The sequence below is a fragment of the Pelecanus crispus genome, chromosome Z (assembly GCF_030463565.1).
Source record: "Pelecanus crispus isolate bPelCri1 chromosome Z, bPelCri1.pri, whole genome shotgun sequence".
NCBI lineage: Eukaryota > Metazoa > Chordata > Aves > Pelecaniformes > Pelecanidae > Pelecanus > Pelecanus crispus.
The window spans coordinates 4,666,921-4,687,665 of record NC_134676.1 but is presented as its reverse complement, the minus strand read 5'-3'; the positions used below and the strand labels follow the sequence as shown (position 1 = coordinate 4,687,665).

The 20,745-nt window shown below is 43.4% G+C and overlaps 1 protein-coding gene across 3 annotated transcripts in view; it reads right to left on the bottom strand.

The window, feature by feature from the left end:
• ST8SIA5 (ST8 alpha-N-acetyl-neuraminide alpha-2,8-sialyltransferase 5) overlaps positions 1 to 4,875 on the bottom strand; it is a 44,615-nt gene extending 39,740 nt beyond the window's left edge. For all 3 annotated transcript variants that reach the window (XM_075726822.1, XM_075726824.1, XM_075726825.1), the window contains exon 1: positions 4,745 to 4,875. In XM_075726822.1, the coding sequence (XP_075582937.1) occupies positions 4,745 to 4,875 (131 nt within the window). The remainder of the gene's footprint in view (positions 1 to 4,744) is intronic.
• Between the last annotated feature and the right edge of the window lie 15,870 nt (positions 4,876 to 20,745).

Below are 20,745 nucleotides of genomic sequence, written 5' to 3'. Positions count from 1 at the left end.
ATTTCACTCTGGTTAGAAAGAGTGGGGGCACAGAGCTGTGTGTTAGATGACTCACTAGGTGACCTTCAGCTTACGTCTCTTGGGAAAAATATTTAAATGGAAAGAGACTTTGAACACTGGAATAGACAGTCTTAGGTTACGGTTAACATCTTCACAGGGTGTTATGAAGAGGCCAGAGGAGCACATGCCAGGTATGGGGCGGGAGCTCCCAACTGACATGAGTTGGCTGGAGCTCCTCAAGAGCCCAGCTCAGGACAAAATACAACTCGGGCCACGTGCAGTCTCCGTGTCCACATCACAGCTACTGCTGTCGCTGGTATGAGTAAGATATGATCTTGTCTTACAGCACGGTACAGACTAAATGATCTCTCAAGGTGTAGTCTGGGTTTATTTTCTGTGGGTTTATTCCTTATTTGCCCACACTGTGCAAAAAATGATCGTAAGCTATCTTTCCTATGGGGGTAAGGAAAGGGGTAAAGATGTCTGGGGATTGATTTGCAACTGGCAAATAAAAGCTGCCTCAGAAATACCAAAACGGTGGTATAACCTCAAATTATGAGAGTCTGATATTAATTATAGGCTACAGACACATAGGAGTGATGTTTTATTCTCACTTAAAAGATGTAAAGCTTTCAAATAATGCAGGCTGCCTGCATGGGAAGGTTCACTGTTTCTTGCTGCATGATTCTTTGAGTTATTGTCCGTGCCTGCTCTGACAGACCCTAGGGTAATCTTTGTTTAAAGTCTTTAATAGCTTTGAAAATGTGTTCTCCTCACTTGGCTGAAAAAAAAAAAAAAAAAATTTAAAGGGCCAGATTCCCTTCTTCAGCTGACTCTCACCCTACGCAGACGTCAGGCTGTTAAAAAAACAGTATTTAGTGAATTCCCTGCCAATAGAATATTAGTGTATTAGCAAAGTATTGCTCTGATATTTTTCTCTTTCCAAAGCAGGCAAGGACCATCCTATTGATGTCTCCCATGCTACAGGTTGGGAAATGAAGACAGGGACCATTTCAACATTTTTTTACTGTAGTGGCAGTTTCCTGATGTAATCCAGGATTATTCCCTGGTGGCCAAACAAGAGCTCACAAAAAAAGGCCAGTCCTCAGCTGAGCATCTGATTCAAAAGAAAATTCAGCTGAAAGCCGAGCAATGGAAAGATGAGTCAGTACAAAAGGAAGCGGCAGCTCTGGATTTAAGCAGAAGTCCACAGCATTTAACCTACTTTAGCAGATCAATGCAGCGGATTTTTAATCATCACATTAATGCTAAAATAAAAATAATTACCCCATAGATCCGTATTAAAGTCCCTTAATTATATCTCATTTCATCATCCTTTTTACTCAGGATCAGGAGCTACAGAGACCAGAGCTTCCCGATGTCATTCTCCAGCTTGCAGTTTAACTCTCTCGTTAGGACTTTAGCTGCTACTATGGGGACGAGGCATTGGCCTTGCTGAGAGCACCCACATCCATCCCACTTGGGGGAAAACTGAAAAAAAAAAAAAAAAAAAAAAAAAAAATGGTGGGCAGGACTCTGCTTTCCAATGACAGAGTACAAAACAGCAGGGGAAGAGGGAGAGAACATCATATGGTGGGTGAAAAATGTGTGAATACCTAGAAATTCAATCTCTACGTTCTCCCTTTCTTCTAGCAATGCCAGGAGCTCATTAATATCTCATTAAGGGGAAAGAGAGGACTTGACCAGAGGCTGGGCCCCTTATCAGCTTTCACTGAGCAGAGTTTATTTCCTGGAGCATCCTCTCCTGCCTGCAGTCCTGCCATCCCCACAGCCAGGCTTTGGGAGCATGGCCATGGGCAAACGCAGGACCACGAGCCTCCATGGCACCCTCCGCGGAGACCTTCAGGTGGGTTTTTATGTCAATAAAACCAGCCCATTGCCTGCTTGTAAGGGCAAGGGGCACGGCACAGCTAAATTTTCCATTTTCTCCCCAAAAAGAGTGCCTTTGTCCACACCGCTTATTGGGACCAGTGCCTAGTGTATGCTGTCCCCTGCGTTGTGCCCAAGCTGCTTGTTTTAGGACAGATTCCCCCTGCTTTGCTGGCCTTTACCCTTTTCCACCATCTTCTTGCAGAGAAACAAGCTAGTCCTATGTTATATTTTGGCTTTAAAGCATTGTACATTTACTGGAATAGTACTTCAGGGCAATTTTCAGGTTTCTCTAAGTACACTAGGGAATTTCTTCCCGCTGCCTTGGGAAGAGGCCCAGAGGCCTGTTACTGTTGCAGATGTTGGGATGGAAGCAAAGGCTATCGTAAACCAAGCAGCATGTTGAATCCCAGCGAGTAAATAGCTTTAGGTTTAGGCAGCGTCCCCAAGCTCCAGCTTGGCAAGCGGCACCAAAGCTATAAATATCCCACTTCCCCTCTGCAAGGATGCTCTCCAAAACCACCAGCTCCATCACGGTCCCTGGAGGTGCCAGCTATAACGTGTCCAAGGAACCTCACAGCCAGCATCAGCTTCTAACAGGGGACTTAACACCGGAGGTTTGCGAAAAAAAAAAAAGACTAATTAAAGGTTACAGCTACCTCTGCACGGAGCGGACTGGCAATCGAACTGCCCAGGAATGGTCACCATAATGTACTGCAGGGCACGAGAGTGAGAGAGGGAAAGAGACAGTGAAAAAGTACCTTCATGATAATATTATGGTAACGATGTAAGCTGCTATGTAAATCACCTTTCTATCAGTAATAACTGACAGCCTGAGGCTGCCACATCCTGCATTTTTACTACCATGAAAGATGGGAACTACCACTTCCCAGCAGAAAGGAGTCAAAGTGCTTTTTCCCTGCACTGAGTTGGGGGGGGGAACCCTCTTTGAGACTTTTTCATGTGATCAAAAAAAGTAAAAGACACAAATCATTACAAGCTGGAATTAAAAAAAAACAAACAGTGTTTTCCAGGCAAAGTGACAAAATGTATACACATCTCCCTGCTTGCGCCGCTTTGATGGCAGAGTGCTCAGATGCTCAGAACCAGACTTTCTCCTAGCAAGCCTGGGAATCAGATATCACCCTTTTTTGCAAATCAGGTATCACCTTTTTTTGCATTCCCTGCAGCCCGCTGATGACAAGAAAGGCTCCCAGGGCACGAGGCAGGACAGAGACCGGCCACAGAGATCACTCAGTGGAAGAGTTTTAGTTGCAGCTTCTCACCATTTTATCTTTACTTGGCTAATTTTCCTTTCAATCTATACTTTGGATTTATTTTTCATTGCTGTAAGCCTGTTGGAGTCATTTCAACTTAGAAAAGCAAGTAACGGTAGTGCTGCAAGGCCTCGAGGACAAATGGGAAGAACTGAGAAAATAAGGCAAGATGAGACCTCAACTGGTCATAAAGTCATCCTCTCAACACCAAGGCAGCTCGGTACTGCCCTTGTCTACCTAACAGGTTCCTGAAGCCCCCAAAGATGGAGATTTTATACCTCCTCAGGTAGCCTTATTCTTTAAAAGTTTCCCTTCATGGTTAAAGCCAAATTTTTCCTGCTGCAACTTAAGCCCATGACTTCTTGTCATCTCGTGAGTCTTCCCAGGGATGTGTTTATTACCTTCCTCTTGGCAGAAATAGTTTGGGTGTTTCAAGACAGTTACCATATCTCACCCCAATTTTCTCCAAGCCAAACACACACATTTTCTACACCTCTGCTCGTTCTTGCTGCTTTCCTTTGGCTCCTTCCAACTGAGTCACATCTTTCTGGAAGTGAGGTGCCCAAAAGCAGAGTCCCCCAGCCAAGGCCTCATTGCTAAGCAAGGCACACAAATTGCTCTGTGGATAAACTACAACGCTCCTGTCTATACATATTAATATCACGCTTGCTGTTCCCCCCCAGTGAGAAACATTTGCTGATTTGTCAGCATTTTGTTTGCTCTTGGCACAAGGCAAACAACTACATGAGTTGCAAACCAGGCAAGAACCAAACCATTGATCTCTTCTGGCAAAATGCAGCTAAATTCCAGTAAAAAATTCCACAGCAGCTGCCTACACTACTGAAACCCACTTACCTCAAAGCGTGTAAGAGAAACATTCCCCCTTATGAAATCATACAAGCCGTAACAACCTCAAACTAGATTTTAAGTAAAATAAACTCTGCATGGGTCAAGGTTAAACACTTGAAGATCCCCAGTGGTGTTTGCTGTAAAAAGAGCAGCACCATTTTCAGATCAAAGACTGATGTGCTCTACAACAAAGCAGTCTCAGCAGTAATTCATGAGAATACAGCAGTGAAAAAATAAAGTGCTCTCTCTGTTATTTGGAACATTAATATTGTCACTTTGATTTTAGGAATCGCGTCCACATGTTTCTTTTGAAAGACATTAAAGTTTAGGCAATGAGCACACTACGTTAATTCAACCTCTCAAGCCATTTCAGCTTGAACTTACATAGGGTGAAAAGCCGATATGGCAGGGTCTGATCAGGGGCAAATACTCAGGTGGTACAAGTCCGTCTAGCTTAAGTTAAGTAAGACTAACATTTTTACAACAGCTGAGGATTAAAACACAATCTAAGAAACACACAAATCATTATATTCTGCCTAACATTCTCTTCTATTAACAATCTAACAGACGTTACACATGCTGGATGCACCTTCCTGGATTGACAGGGTATTAATATTGTCAGCCTAACACCGAGAAGTGGTTTGAACCGTTACAATGGTACGGCTGGACCTCTGCCTCCATTCAGTCCGATCGGACAACTTTTCCTATTCCCTCAAATCCCCCCTTACCTTTTGAGATAGTTTCTCCCATAGAGGATCTGCTGCAGCAAGGTGACCACGGCAAAGGCGCAGATGAATATGAAGAACAAAGTTCTGTTTCCCAGCAAATCCCTGCTTGACGAAGGGTCAGTGTATCCCATCCTTCTTAAAAGCCACTGACGCTCCGCCGGGTAAAATTCAGTTCATTGTAGCTTTCATGCCCTTTTTGCTGGGAAGCGGAGGGGAATGCTTGCTGGCTTTTTTCTGAGCAATCCAAGGACAAGGTATCCCATTGTTTGGTCCCACTAGCCCTTCCTTGCCCCTTTTGGAGGTTAGCTCCAGGATTGTGTGCAATGGCTTGCTTCCACGGTAAAGTTTCCAGGAGATTCAGACGTGGGTAACATCTAAAATCATCTCTCAGAGCTCTTTCAGAGCAGGCAGCCTGTGCTGTGCAAGAGGCATTCTGTTCCTTCTAAGCCTCTCTTGAAAACCCGCTGCTAGCAATTATCTACTTCAATCCCATTTTCATATTCCAGATGGGGGAAGCTGCAAATAAACCAGAAAACTGCAGCCAATGGCAAACACAGGGCTCTGGCAACCCGCGTTGGAAACACATAGTCGTCAGCTCTTCTTTGCTTCTGCTCAGTGATTCCAACAAAATGTGCTTGCAAGAAGACGTGACTGGGGTGTGCTATTATTGAACAAGCATGTAACGATCATGAGGATTTCATTCAGTCCCCTGCAAAAAACAACAGCAGCAATCTGGTCAGGCTAGCAGGAAAGCTGCATTTTGCGTAGCAGCGTGCCGTCCGTACCGTGCCTTCGGTACCGTAGCATTTGCATGCAGAATGAAGTGCCTTTAGTCATAGACCGCTCACTATTTGGGCTCCTAAATTTCCCCTGGTTATTCCTCCAGAGTAAGCATAAGCAAGGTCATTGTGCATCTCTTCAAGGACAGAGCTCTCAGTTCCTGCATGCTGATTTATCAGAGGCTCTGAGTAGCCTCACAGCCGCAGAGAGGGAGACTGCCTCTCAGTGCAGGCTCTAAGAACCATTCATTTAAAGAGACAAATATTCTGATTGTTCCTCCACCAGAAACAGTTCTCTTTTGAACGGGCAAAGCAACAAGACCATGTCCACAGCCATCATAACTCCTCTAAAAATCTCCCCATTGTCAGGGGAGGCTCGATTCATCTCACAGGGAAATCAATGGGAGTTTTGTTGCTGATTTCACTGGGAGCAAAATCTGTCCCCAACCTTTAGCTTCTTAAAACAAGCCCCAATGAAAGCTTTACCCATGAATGAAACATCCTGGCTATAAGATTGTTTTGCCCCAATAACAGATGGGAAAAGGATTTTGACAACAAAATGTGGAAAAAAAAAAAAATACTTTGTCTAAGAGAATGGGAAGATTTTTGTGTGAATACATTTTTCCAACAGTTAAATGAGCATACGCAAAGTGTTCTAGAGTGCCAGCAGCCCAGCTGTGCGAAGCAACAAACAGGGACCATTTCTGGACTTTGTCTCCACCGTAATCAGTGCTGAACGGGAAGAAGGGCCAAAGGTAACTTTGTGTAACCCCTTCAACCCAGTTCCTGTTGCCAGGGCTACTCCTCAGCATGACCTATGGCAATCCAGGAAAGAAAATCAAGGGCTAAAGCAGGCTTTGTCTTACCTTATTTTAAGCAACAAAAGTGTTTAAGGTAGGAACCTGGTCACCCCAAACTCCTGCAGGCAGGAACCCCCAGGGGACACCAGCCCTTCAGACACCCTTGACTTTGCAGAGAAGGTGTAGGGATCCAGCCTCTGACACATCCTTCTTCAGTCCCTTCCAAAGCTCCCACACATGCATTTGTGAACCCTGCTAAATGCTTCAATTATCATTATCACCTGTGCATATTAACAGGGAGGTCATCCTGGGTCAGATCAAAGATTATCCAGCCCAGTGCCTTGTCCCTGACAGTCGCCAGGGATGAACACACAGGGAAAAGTAGAAGAAGAGGACAAGCACGTAGCAATACTTCCTTGGAAACGCTCTCCCACCATTTTGTGGTTCACGGTCTTCCTGAACCAGGGGAAGAAAAGCAGTATTTTGGTTAGAAAAATAACTGAGTGGGATGCACTCATTGTACTGTACTGGGAATAATACATGTACCAGGAGACTGCAAATTAAATAGCAAAAGCGGTTGCATTCCCACTTGTCAAAGTCATCAGCTCTAGGGCCAAATATGTTTCATTTAACAACCAGTTCATGTAAGCCCATATAATACAAGAGTGTTTCCATACAGGAACCACACCATTTAGACGAATGTAAATGCCTACCCTTCTCAGTAACAGGAAAAGCAGTATGGCCATCAGAAATCCCAGGCTGGGACCCAAGATACTACACAGGCAGATTTGTATGGGGAAGCTGAGAGGTAAAGCCAGTAAGGGCAGATGTGAAGGAAAAGTTACTTAATGCTTTGATTTGTTGGACTTTTAGTGACAGCTTTGAAAATAATCTCAAAAAACTTTGTCTCAGTTGCTCCAGGAGTTATTTTACGATAGTACCAAAGTATCAGACAGCAGAATTTGGCTACTTACGACCTTCTATGGGTGCGATGCCAGTTTTGCAGATTTTAATATCACTTAGGTTTTGGTGAAAACACTTTCAGCCTTTCTTCCTCTATTCCCCTCCATTCAAAGTGATTTTTTTCTTGAGATATCCCTGCTGTTGTGCACCAAACTCATAAGCCTAGCAGCTATTCTTTCTCCTAGACTGACGGTCAGCCTGAGCTGCAGTAAACAGCCCGGAATCGCCATGTACTCTCACTCAGTCTTTGATTTTCTGTGTACTCTCATCCTTCTTTGCTATATCAGAGCTGGCCAGAAGGTACAGCACCTGAGAGGCCCATGTGCAGGAGAGCTGCACGCCTAAAGCAGAAAGCGAAGTACAAAGATATATAAGTGGAGAGGGTTTTCTGTGCCAGATCTTGCACTGACACCGTTCCTGATGTCATATGTAACACAAATCTGTTTGCTGCCTTCAGCCCAGTACAATAACACTGCAGAACTGGAAGCAGAGCAGCTCTGTGCAAGCATAAAGAAAAAGGATGTCGTTCGACAAATTTTCAAAGGATGCTCAAGGTTGCCTGCAATATTTGTTGTGAGCGAAAACAGTCACACGGTGCACGCAGAAGGGCTGAATGAGCAATACCAGCACTCCTTCCCAGGGACCCTTTGAGAGGTTGACTTGTCAACTACAGAGCACCTTGAAAGCATCAGTCCTCTGCAGAGAGCAATCTACATTTTTTTAAATTTTTTTACACCCTGCACTTAAGCAAAGCACAGGCAACAAAAGAGCCCCTCCAGATTTTGAGAAAGGCTTGGGGAAAAGGACATTACAGTAAGTTGTGTTGCAAACACAGATTTGCTGGGCACGACTGGGCCTCAGGTGCTGCGTACAGCACTGACTGCTAGTCACGTACGCATTGACCCCGCAACGGGCAGCGTAGCTGCAATGACACTGGTAATATACAGCGAGTCCAGGTCACATCATGCTGTACTCCAGTCAGCATCATGCCAGAGCACAGGAACCCAATAAATAAGATCTCTTCCATCACAAGAGGATCAAGTGTCACGTAACTAGTATCAGCTCCTCAAAATACCTCTTGTGAGATGGTGAGAGAGAGGTGGATAAGCTGCATGATATGCACAGGCTCAGAAAGGGTGTTCCTATGTTGTTTCTTGGAGCATAGACTTCACAGGCTAAAGCAAAAATGGTGAAATGGAACTGCTCATAGACCGTCATAATATGGTCATAAAGGGCTTTACTCTGAACCTGTACAATACTGTGAGTTTAACATATTCAGTTATGTATACTGTGATTTAAACAACCAACAGACAGATCCTGCTATCTGAGACACTAAACACCCTTGCTTTCAGCTGAAATTAGGATGCGTAATCAGTCAAACAGTCAAACACTGGTTCAAATGACAGGTTTAGTGAAAGGTACTTAAGGAAATTCCCAATCAGACCTGCCCATCAGAAGTGAATTTTTCTATTTCATTTGCTTTAAAAAATAAACTGCAGCTTAGAACGAAGAGCTGCATATTGTCCTTTCAGCAGAGAGAGAGAAAGAGATGTGCTTGTTCCCTGCACAAGTAGAGTGACTCCTACCAGGTTCCGTCCTTTTGCTAATTCAGCTTTCCTTGTGTGCTTCAGAAACATGGGCTTGGTGGTTAGCCAAGATTTCTTTGTCTTTGAGATTCAATTTTAACTTTTTTTTTTTTTTTTTAAATTCAGTTCTGCTTTATTTGGACTTAAGAGCAAACGATGAGCTCCCATTGGAGGGTATCACTGTCTGGAGAATATTCATGTTTGTGTTAGAGGGCTCAGAATCTCACTGCTCAGGCTGGAGGAGTTGCTTGTGATAGATTATTTCTGGTGATATTTATCAAGCAGCTCACATACAACAAATAAAGGCCAGCAACGTGTAAGACAGACTGCTTCTGGCAGCTTCATGTTCCCCTTCAGGATTTTTTCTCTCCCTGCCTGCTCAGCCACTCTCCACTCCTCTTCATGACTGTTAGGCAGATTAAAGAACTTCACAAACAGCACAGCAGAATACTATGGGCTGTACAAGGTTTTAGTAGAACACTTTTTACATCTCATTTTTTCCCCTAAATTAAATCAAGTCTATCTACAGTTTCTACAATGCTTGTGTCAACTGCTAGATCCCTGATTTTGCAAAGCACTGGCACATAGGTATATGCCTGGAAGGTTCTGCTGAATATGAAACTCATAAACATATGCTTATCAATATTAATTCTTTTGCAGATATAAAACATTAATTTATTAGCATACTCTAGTGGGTAACGCAATGTCTAGTCCCCCATCACCGCCACAAATCTGTATGTCTTAAACTGGGATATTAAAGGAAGCTGAAAGGATTCAGCTAAGATGTAAACATTTCTTTCCTCCTGAGTTGGGCTAAGCCATGAGGGGATGAAGATTTTGGCACCAGGCCTCCTACCTGTGGAGCTGCCTGAATTGGAGGAAGTGTCCTGAAGATAGCATATGGTCTGTACACTGGATATACTTTACATCATCTACTGAATCATGACCAGTTTCCTTCCAGTTATGGGTCACATAGGCACTGAAGAAGAAATGACCTTGGTGCATAAAATATCCCTTTTTGACACTGCTGACACCATCTCTGTTGGAAAAGCAGCGAGGTCTTCCTGTCCCTGGTAGGAAGCTCTAATGCAGAGGCTGCCACGGCTATAGTGCTGCACATTTACTATTAACCATTCCTTATAGCAGGGCTTGCTAAAACGTACAGCAAAGTACAAAACTAAGCTGGGCTCGATGCTAGGGGCAGTCTTGCTTCCTCAGTGAGTGGTGTTTCCAGATTCCTAGAAAATATAGGAAGTTTAGCATGATTGTTATGATCCTGTACGGGCTCACAACAACCCTGCAAATAATTGAGAACGATGGAAGCTCAGTTTCTCTGAAGGGAAAAAGAAACAGGAACAAATTGCTTTTACAGGAATCATCTGTTAAAAGCATTAGTTTGATTTCGGAGCACTGCATGGAAGCCCTGGATTTAGCACCAAATCGACAGGACTGAGATGTTGGCAGAACCACGGAGGGGTCAAAGGCTTTCCATTGCCGACATTTGCTCTCAGAATAGGAACATGATCCTGCCTCTACCTCAGGCAAGTCATAACTCCCACCTAGTTCATCACAGCCAAACTTAAAACCTCCTAGTGAAAGCCTGGAAAGTGCTGTAGTCAGTGGCATTCACTTTACAAGTTTAATGGCAGCTGAAAGTTTTGACATTTCTTTTCCCTGAAAATATTCGAGCATTAACGCTACAATGAACAAATATTTCCCATGGTCAGAATAAGGATCACGCATTGTCTAATGTTGAAAAACACAAGTAATATAATTATTTGACTACTTTAACAATACATTTTCACAACAAAAAAATCTGAGATATTTTTTAAAACTATAATATGGCATATAAAGTTAGGTTTAATTCAGAGAGACAATGAATCTGATCTTGGAATACATTTTGCTGTCAGTGAGTAGTGCTAATCAGAATGGGGGTAAATATGAAAAAGAAAATATTCCTCTGAATAGTCAGCTAATTAAGTACTTCCAAAATTTTACACTATGCTTATAATCAAGAGGTAGAAGAGACCTATCATAGAAAATTATTTAGGAAAAGTTACCTTTGCCTTTTTACCACAGTTCTGCATTGGTTTGCATTTGAAGGAATGAAGTATATTCCTCTTGAATTAACCATCAGCTTCAATTCACACAAACTCTCAAGAAGTCCAGACATTCAGCTTTCAAACCGTTCTTCATGATGTTCTCCTACAGCACTGATTACGTTACTAACTATGCGCCGTCGGCAACAAGTGTCTTGGGTAGTCTACATGTTTACCTGAGTTACTCTTCTAGGCAAAGCCAATATGTTTTCAAGCCCATCATGATTTTTTAAACAGACCATGCTTAGTTCAGTCCATGACAAAAATTATAAATAAAAAAGAATCCAACCGGCTTCTGCAGTCTTCAAAAATCCCCACTCTTCCTGAAATACACTTTATTTCCTTCTTCTGGCACTGTGGAAGGGCTTACTGGAAATCTGGACAACCAACCCTAAAGAAAGAAATCTCTATCCCTACAGTACTAGGCACATCTTTCTGCCCCTCCTGTGATAGTGTGGATTCAGCTTTTAAGCACTGCAGTGTCCGGTCTGACCTGCATGCGGTTACAGAGATGGCTATTAATAAAATTGGCGACCCTTTCAAATTCCTTCCTTTCGATCTGCAATCTGCCATGAATTCCTAGGTCATGCTTATCTGTATTAGGGTAGCAAATGGAGACCACTCCTGGAAGAGGACTGAGTTAGACACCGCAGCTGAGCGTTAGCAGAGCCAGTTCTTGCCATGAGAATTTATAATTTAAGCAGGCAAGAAGGAAAGGTGAGAGAGGGATTTATTAGCCCCTTTGCCAGAGAGCAGGGATTGCAATTCAGAGGTGATGTTTGATAGCATGCAACTTGCTCAGCTTGCAAACATGTACTAGGATGCAAATCCAAGGCGACAATGGTCCATTTTGCTGACAAACAAGTCTGGGATTCCTGAGGGGACAGCCAGGCACCCAGACCAAGAAATTCATTCATAGGCAGGGCCTGGATCACCCCTAACCTCTACCAGCAGTATGAGCTTTGCTGGCTCTGTGAACGTAAGTGTCACAGCACTGTCACAGGCAGTGCTGACATGGGCACAGAGATTGAGGGGCGCAGCCAAAAGGGTATTTAAGCATCTTCCTCCTCTTGAAATTTTGGGAGTTAAATGAAAATCCTTGTTTGGCTCTTGGCTGCAGTGAATTGACCAGGGCTACGATTCAGATAAGGACTTACAGTGAGAACTTAAACTCAGCCAAAGCTTGGGGATAGTTTGGGAGTTGTTCTGACCTGAACACGGCACAGCCCTTGGGGAAATTCCAGCTGCCCATGACCCATGAGCCCCATTACACCAGCATGAGTCTAAAAACACTCCCCAGGCTGAAGCGTAATGATCCGTGCGTTCCCTGCTCTCACACCCAAGCACGCCATGAGCACAGCTGACATATTTTTAAAAGTATCGCTAGTTATCGCTAATGAATGGCTGATCAGACTTGCATCCTCCACAACATACCGCCAAGAAGAAACCCCGTAACTGACCCCACTGACATTTGCTGTATTCCACCTACATCCAGTGCTCACTTCTCTCTAGCGCAGGATCGCCAGTACAGCCTCCTTTCCATCAGCCAAAAAGTTTTGCGCATTTATCAGCAGTCTTTAGTGGTGGTGGTGACCATTTGCTAGAGAGTCTGCAACAGGTTATTTATTTAAACAGCCAAGTACAGCCACTCAGTTGTGTTTTTTCTTTAAACACCTAAAGTGGAGAAGACAGAGTTGTAGTTTATCCACAGCCTGTGATTAATCTCCAACACTGGGAGTTGAGAGAGCATCTGGCCTACAGGATCCAGTGCTTTACAAGCAGGCATTAAAGGAATGCCTTTGACAGGGAGAGACATCCCCAGGAGAGCTCTCCTCCGAGGAGATAGAAGCACAGCATGGCATTTAGCCAGAATAGGGGGCTTTTTTTGCAGAACATTCCCATCACCATCACCTTTATTGAAACTTCACTTTCAATCACCTTTTTTTATTTTCTTCCAGGTGTATCCAGCAGCTTCTCTGAAGCTAAGAAGTTTGTGTGTGGTTTTTTGTTTCATGCAGTGTGGGTAGGAAGGTATGTGGGAACTGTATTTCAGTCATTTTAAATCACATGAAGCTGAAGCTTGAAAGGAAAAATAATAATAAATGGTTCAGATTGTCAGGCTCAGTGCAATTCTCAATCAATTAAAGTTTATTTTAGCATCAGGGCAGTTTATTTTTGAAAAGTTCTCCTGGCACTTTGATGCTTTCATGTTACTGTGTAGCTAAAAAGGTCTTGCTGGGAACAAATTACTCTTGGTAAAGCATTTTCTGAACTGCATTTTTAGTTTCTGTCAAATGACAATAGATAAGATCCGCATGAGCAAAAAGTAGCAACAAAATAGCTAGTGGCAATGAGGGAGTAAGGCTTTGGACCTGGGCAAAGGAGGAAGATAAAGCTGGGACTCAAGCCCAGTAAAAATATGGTTGGTTGGGCTCAGGTCCTACAAATGTATTCTTCAGTGCATCTAACTTTCTATTGTGATTCAGTATGTTGGGACATTAAACGGCGAAAAGTCCCCAGTGAACGTATTCTACATCAGATAGCTGCTTTTTTTCACAATTAGTTTAAAAATAAATATTACATCGGCATTTTAGTTCCTTATTTTATGACATTATCATTTTACAGATGTGGATGACACAGGAAGAGCCAAATCAATATTCCTCTTTTGCAAGCCATGCAGCGCTTAAGAAAATGAACCATGATGCCAGGTTCACACTGAAAGTTTCATGGGTCCAGAAGTTGGCTAATTGACGAGGAAAGCTCTTCCCTGATGTGATAACAAAAACCATAACTAGTACTGTTTGTGGGTCCTTGCAGCCTATGAGAGTAGCTGGCAAACAAGAACGATGCTGTGAGTTCACCTCCGTTGGAATCACAGAAAAAATATTTGCTTAATAAAAGGGGCAATAATCACACTAAATTCTCCATTTTTATTTACTGTGGCAAAGACAAAGAGATTACAGAGAATATATGTTATACTGTTACATATTGTCATTATAAACTGATTAAACTTTTGCTCTAAGGTTTAACAGACAAGCAAATTAAAAGAAAGGTGGAAAGGGTGTATGAAGACTGTCCCTTACCCCTTTTTAATTTACAGCTTTCCAGCCTCCCACTTTTTCTTGCTTCTCCTCCTTCAGGCCTGGAGCCATCCTTCACAATACACTGCCCTGGGTAGAGTTTTTCCATTCACTTTTCCCAGCTGGAAAAATGCACCATATCAAGTACAAAGCAATAGGGAACTTAGGGCCTTTCAGCACAGCAGGGAACTATGGCACGATCATCAAATTCCCTCTGACAACTCACGTTCAGGTGCTATCCCCTCACCAACTAAAGGTTTGGCTTGGAAATCCAAGGAAGCTGTAGTTCAGATCTATAGATGTAGCATCCATCTGCTTTGAGCAAAGGAAGGACGTGCCTTTTTCCTCAGCATTGCTCCTTCCAGTCGATGAAGCGGAAGAATTAGCTGGCACTGCAAAAAACAGTGCTTTCAGCATAAACATTGTGCTGTGTGGCACATGACCTTAGTTTCGATGGTCACCAACTTCACAGAAGATGTATCTTGCTCTGGGCCACATACCTGGTAAATCCATGCAAGCTCTGACCGGCCCTACACAGAACAGAGCTTGACTTTGAATGTTAAATACATACTTGAATTCACAAGCTGCTGCCTGGAAGCAGCACGTCACCCTTCCCAGAAATACACAGGAAAGCCATTAACTCTGCATTTCATGTCTGTCGCCCTTCCTTGCTATCCTCACTCTCCCATCACGGCGCATCCGTGCTCCAGAACGTACATGTTCCTGTTACAAGTATTATCTTCCCAGCAGCTAGTGAAAAGCTACAGAGCTACAAAAAAGGTACAGTTCAACGATATCCATCCAAGCTGACTTCAAACATCAGCTCCAAGTGTTCATACCCCATTGGCTTATTAATATTAAAAGTAAGAGATTCAATTAAAAAATCATTAACTATTCCCTAGGTTGCTATTTTTGCAGAACTATCCACGTTTTTAATGTAAAACCCTAAACTTCCTTCCAGCAGGCCAAAAGCCGAATTCCTCCTTATCCTCATCCCAGGAGGGACGACAGCCCTAACTAGCCTTTGTTAATTAGGAGGAGGTTTGGGCTCAGCTCCATGTTTCACCAGGCTTCCTTCATGACTTCACGCAGAGCTACACCGCAGTGCCGAGATCTCCAAGCTGACTTGGGCAGGCAAAATGGCACTTCTGCGAAAGCACGGCTGCTTCCAGCACTTGAACTGCGATTTCTGCATGGTGCGGTGGAGTCATCTACTGCTTAGTCACCTCACCTTACGCTCCATATGCCACGCAGATGAGTATCTTTGCCTTCCTCAGCATCTCTTCCCTCATTTCTGAACTAGCAGTCATAGCATTTCTTGGCCTTGCAGGTGTATTGCAGGAGTAACACAGACAACTGTGCGAAGCTTTCCACTTAGAATCATAGAATCATAGAATTGTTTAAGTTGGAAAAGACCTTTAAGATTGTCCAGTCCAACCATTAACTTAACATTACCAAGTCCACCACTAAACCAGTTAAGGGGAGAGTAGCAACCCCACACCTCCTGGCTTGGTGGCTGGATCATTATTACTTATTGCGTAAGGCAAAAAAAAAAACTCTTCTGCCTTTTAACATATGACTTTGTCAGTCTGAGGACTGCAAGAGCAGGATCCACCGGATTGGGCACAGGATTCAGTTCCCTAAGCGCTGCCATCCTGAACGACTTGACATGCCCCAGGATCATCTGGTTGAGACAGACTAGTATCTCACACAGCTCATGGGAACCCTGCTATAGTGGCAACCAGGAAATGTAGGTATTAATAGCACTAAACATAGATGTACCTGATTCCTACCATAAATGTACGTGCCTACAGCCTACCGAAACCCTCCATGCAGTTAGCTGAGATTTAGTCAATATGCTCCATGGAGACTAGCAGTTCTTTTCATCCTAAAGTAAATGTCTCAAGCTATGTCAAATGAGTCAAATCCTAAAAATGCCTTTGTCTTTCCTGAGTATAATGGGAGCTTGGGATGATCAGTTCAGTTGCAGGTATCTGCACGGTGGATGCCTGAACGCTGGTGAGAGGGCCAAGTATGGAAACAGCATGAAAACAAGTTGAAGTTAATGCCAAGTAAATAACATAAGTGAGCTATGAATGTTTTCCCCTTAATATTTAATCCACTGAAAGTGCCTATATTAATTCCAGTGAAACTGTCACAGAAACTCACATTTCCCACGGCCACCTGCCATTGAAGGGGGACAAAGCTACAGAATTTCACCTAGAGTTCCAGTATGACTCTGGTACTCTTTTTCCTCTCTCATAGCTACTGTAGACGATCATCAGCAAATGAATAAAACATACTTTCATGCGGATGAAACAACATGTGCCAGCTTTGCTGCTGGCGTTCTGTCCACATGACTAGCACTCCCCTTTGCTAACCCTTCTTCCCACTTCTTCTATTAACCCTCCTCTCACAGGCAAAAGGAGGACAAGGCAAATCTGGGGAGTGATGATATTTCTTCCTCCCAGTAACATTCACAAATGGTCTGGGGTGAGGACGGCGGGGGGGAGTTACATTTCCAGACAATATAAGAAACTCAGATACTTTAAAATACCATTTCTCCTAGAACTGAAAGAATTTAAGCAGCAACAAAAATGAAACAATTTGAAACTATTAAAAGGAAATGCCCAGTTATACAGCACGTAGCTTTTGGAAGTCCCTGCTACATGGCAAAGTACTTACTGAGATTCAAAAACTCCCTTGATGACCCATGCAAAGGCTAAGAGCATTGACAGCTTCACAGATTGCGTACTAGCACCCCAGAATCACTGTGTGAGCCACTCAGAACTTCCTCAGCTAGGCGTTCTGTAATCATCTGTTAGGAAAGTGGGAGATAGGAACAGCTTGCATGACCTCAGGCATTTATTATTCAACATTCCCTTACTTTCACGCCCTTCGCTAAGATGCCTGACCTCCAGGCTTCCCCACAGGGATGGCAGGGAACGGCGACAGGAATATAAAATGAAAAAATACTCATGTTTGCATAATTTGGCCCCTGGATGAAATCTGAAAGTGAAAACAGAGAAGCTAAAGATTGTTAAAAGAATCTGCCCTGGTTTTTAGGTTATATTTCACCCTTTGGTCATCTCACCTGGCTGCAGACTAAATACTGCCTGCTATGGCAATAACAAATACACCTTACTGGGGCTACAGTTCCTGGTACACTGCTTTATTTGCTATGAACACTTCAGGAAAAGGAATTAAAATGCCTGCAAAAGAAATCTTCACTTGCTGCACCATCTGAAGGTTAGCAGAGAAACCCTCGAACAACAAGCAGCTAACGAATTGGTAAATGCCAGATTTCACGGAGATGTGCCAGGGATGTATTTGGCCATGTATTTTTCGTTTGTACATCCCCCATAAAGCTGAATCATCGGGCAAACTCTGCATTACTGCTTAATCAGAACCTAAGCCAGTACATGCTTAAATCAATGGGAGGCAATCTTGATTTCCAAGGGAGGAAGCAAAATCTAAATCACTTTATTATCAATTCAGTCTCACTTTTTTTTTTTGTTCTCACAGCAAAATCTACTGTGCAAATGGCTTTAACCTACCCCCGTTACCATCAGTAATAGAGATCCTTAATGCAGCAACTGGCTGAGCACCCACAAGCTCTTTTAAAGCCCTAGGGAAAGCTTAGAGCAATCCTGGGAAGCATCCAATATCATATTGGACAGATATGTAGAATAGCTATTTCAAGCTTTTTTTTCCCTAGTTGTTACCATGCTGGATAAAAAAAAGGCATTAACTAATTATATTAATTGCAATTTTTGTAGTATTTCTCATGGGACCTGGAATGCAGCTGCCTCAGCTTGATCCCATCTGGCTGGGGGATGGGAAACTATTATAAAATGTGTTTTCCCCAGAGTGACTAGGACTTTCTGCTGCAGCTGTCTTTATGGAGGTGGGGGAGCTTTTGGAAACAGGTGTATTGCACATAAATGCTCCCTGGTTTGAAACTATCAAATAGACTCCAGCAGGAAACCTTCAATCAACTCCACAGGATCAAAACCAGCCTAACTCCCACCCTGCTTTTTTGCAAGGGGGGAACGCACAGTGATTACTTTTAGAAGAACATATACCTTTGTGGGGCTGATGTCTTGAGAAGGTATTTATGGCTTTCCAGCAAGAATTGTATTAGTTTCTGAAGGAAAACTATTGCAACTTTTTAGAGCAGTCGTGATCTTGCAGGCAATGAATTATCTGCAACAAGATTAAGATCACTTATGGAAAAAAAACGCTGTTAGGAATGGAGCGAAGGAAAACACCCCCACACAAACCTGATTAATCAAGTGCAATTGGCAGCGAGTGTAGAAGAGAGAGTGTGTTCTTTAGGAGACATTTTTTAGTGCAGATGAGTTTTTGCTTGGCTCCAAGTGACGTTGTCCTGTTTTCCCTACTCCCATTCCTGTTTCAGACCTTGTCAAAGGCTCTGTCGGTACCTCAAACCCCACATGTCCTGACTCATTTTGCTTGGGCTCCAGTCTTTTACAGATGCTTGGTTACAAGTAAGAGGGAAGGTAATTGGGATTTTCATCGGTCCCAAGCAGGCTGTCGCTGCTAAAAAACCGCATTTCCCCCTGAAAATCCTGCTTGTGTTAAAGAAGAGCTACATCAGTATAACGAGCTGGGCATAAGACATTTCCAGGAGCTGGTCAGACCCTGTTCTCCAGAGGATCCATGATAACATAACCTCCTGAACATGCTACTGGGAACCTCTTTACACCCAACTCTTTTGGGATAGGCTAGAGGGTAAAGTTTCCCCTCTCACAGTTAGAATTTGATAGCCAGAAGTGGATATCACTCCTTCTCCATGTCTGATGTTAGGGAGTTAACTTTTTTCCCCCCGTGTTATTTTAGTTCCTTTTCTGAACCTATAACAGATGTGCCCAGAGCCCAGAAAAGGAGCTTTGGGAAACATTTCTGGTTTTTCACTAAACAAATTCTGACAAGTCGAACATCCGAAGTACAACAGCTCCCTTCCCCTCTCTGACCTCTGCCTCCCAGCTTGGGGAGGTTGTCAAAGGCCTTTTCTCCTCCCCTCACATTTTCTGCTTCCACAGCCTGGTCTGTGCACTGTGTTACCGCTTGCATGCTACCCTGGGGTAACACAGCATCTCCTGGCTCTGGAAGCGACTAAATTATGTCATTTTGGGTACAGAAAGGGTTTTCTTTGACTCTCCTACATCTGCACAGTTGCTTAATGAAAGTACAGCATCCGGTCTAACAGGCCCTAATTAAAAAAAAAAAAAAATTAAAATACCACTTTCTCAATCATTTCCACCTAGCTGTTCCAGACGACATTATTTTAGGGAAATGTTCATGGCATGCCAGGACAGAATGATTTCTTGATGGCTGAAGATTACATGAAGCTGCAGCATTACAAATACTAGAACCTGGCCTAAGCTGGTATTACCAATGGAAAAAGCAAACCTGTCCTGCTCTCAGCTACCTGTCTTTGCTGTTGCACTGCTCCTTGCCTTGTACAGCACTGGTGTTTGCACAGATGTGTCGTGACTATCACAGTGGTAATCCAGTTTAGAATAAACCCAGCAGAAAAAGAATTTAAAAGGTTAGTTTTCATGTGGATCTGCTCCCCAGTCCAAATTCAATGCACAAGCACACAAACACTCCCAGAAAACAGGAGAGGGGATGCTACACAGGAGGCATAAGCAGGGAAGCTGGAGATGAAAGGGTGAGAACAACAGACTCTTTTGGCAGCTGTGCTGGTTTTTGTCAGCTGAAGGTGTTTGCAAAATGATGGCCTGAATAAGTGACTTGTGGCATTCTCAAGCAAGCCCTGCTGAAATCTCTGGACAACATCGTATCACGTCTCTCTATTTTTGCACAGGACAGGCTGATTTTCCAACAAAACCAGTCTGCTCAAGTAGACAGGAGGATGAAGACATGTCACACAAGTGACCAGGACAAAAAGCCTAAAAGCCATGTAGAGATGGGGGATTTTAACCGCAGGAGAGCTACTGCCTCACTGTGTAACCGTGGGAGAGGTGCTTCGCCTCAATTTGCCTTAGCTGGAAAGCTGCTGGGGAGCTTTCCCAGCAGTGCGGGTGCACCGGCCTGACAGCGTATTGCTGTGGCTGAGCTGGGCTTTGCTGGATGTTGTGTAGCTGCTCGTGGGCAATTACGTACAAAATGACAACAGTGATGCTAGAAAGCTCCAGGCATCTTCACCAGATTTTGCTGGCTGTTAATCCAGCAGAAGGCTGCTAATGGCATCTGATCGCTTTCTTTGTGCTACTGCTATTTAAGGTCACTCTGAAGGACACAAACTCTTCTATATTTTACAGTGTGAGATGCAGGCAAAATAATAACCATGGGTTTCAGAGAATGAGTTCTCAAAGTGACAATAAGCTACAAGATGTGAATTTTATTTCTTAAGTCTACAGCCATGAACGGAAAAGGAATAAACTCTTGAAAAGCAAGTATCTCTGATAAATGAAATACCACCTAGTGAGAGCAGATGAAGAATTCATCTGTGACACTTCCATTACTAGAAACCTTTAGAAGAACACTCCGATTATGAACCCACACACTGGAAAGCTATTGCGGTGCAGCTCTCGCGTGTCCACCTGGCATCACTGCATGTGGAGAAGTGCACGCCATCCACCGGGAAGTTCACAACGTGCCAGTGTGCAGCAGATATTTTCAATATGGGTCAGAGAAGGATGTA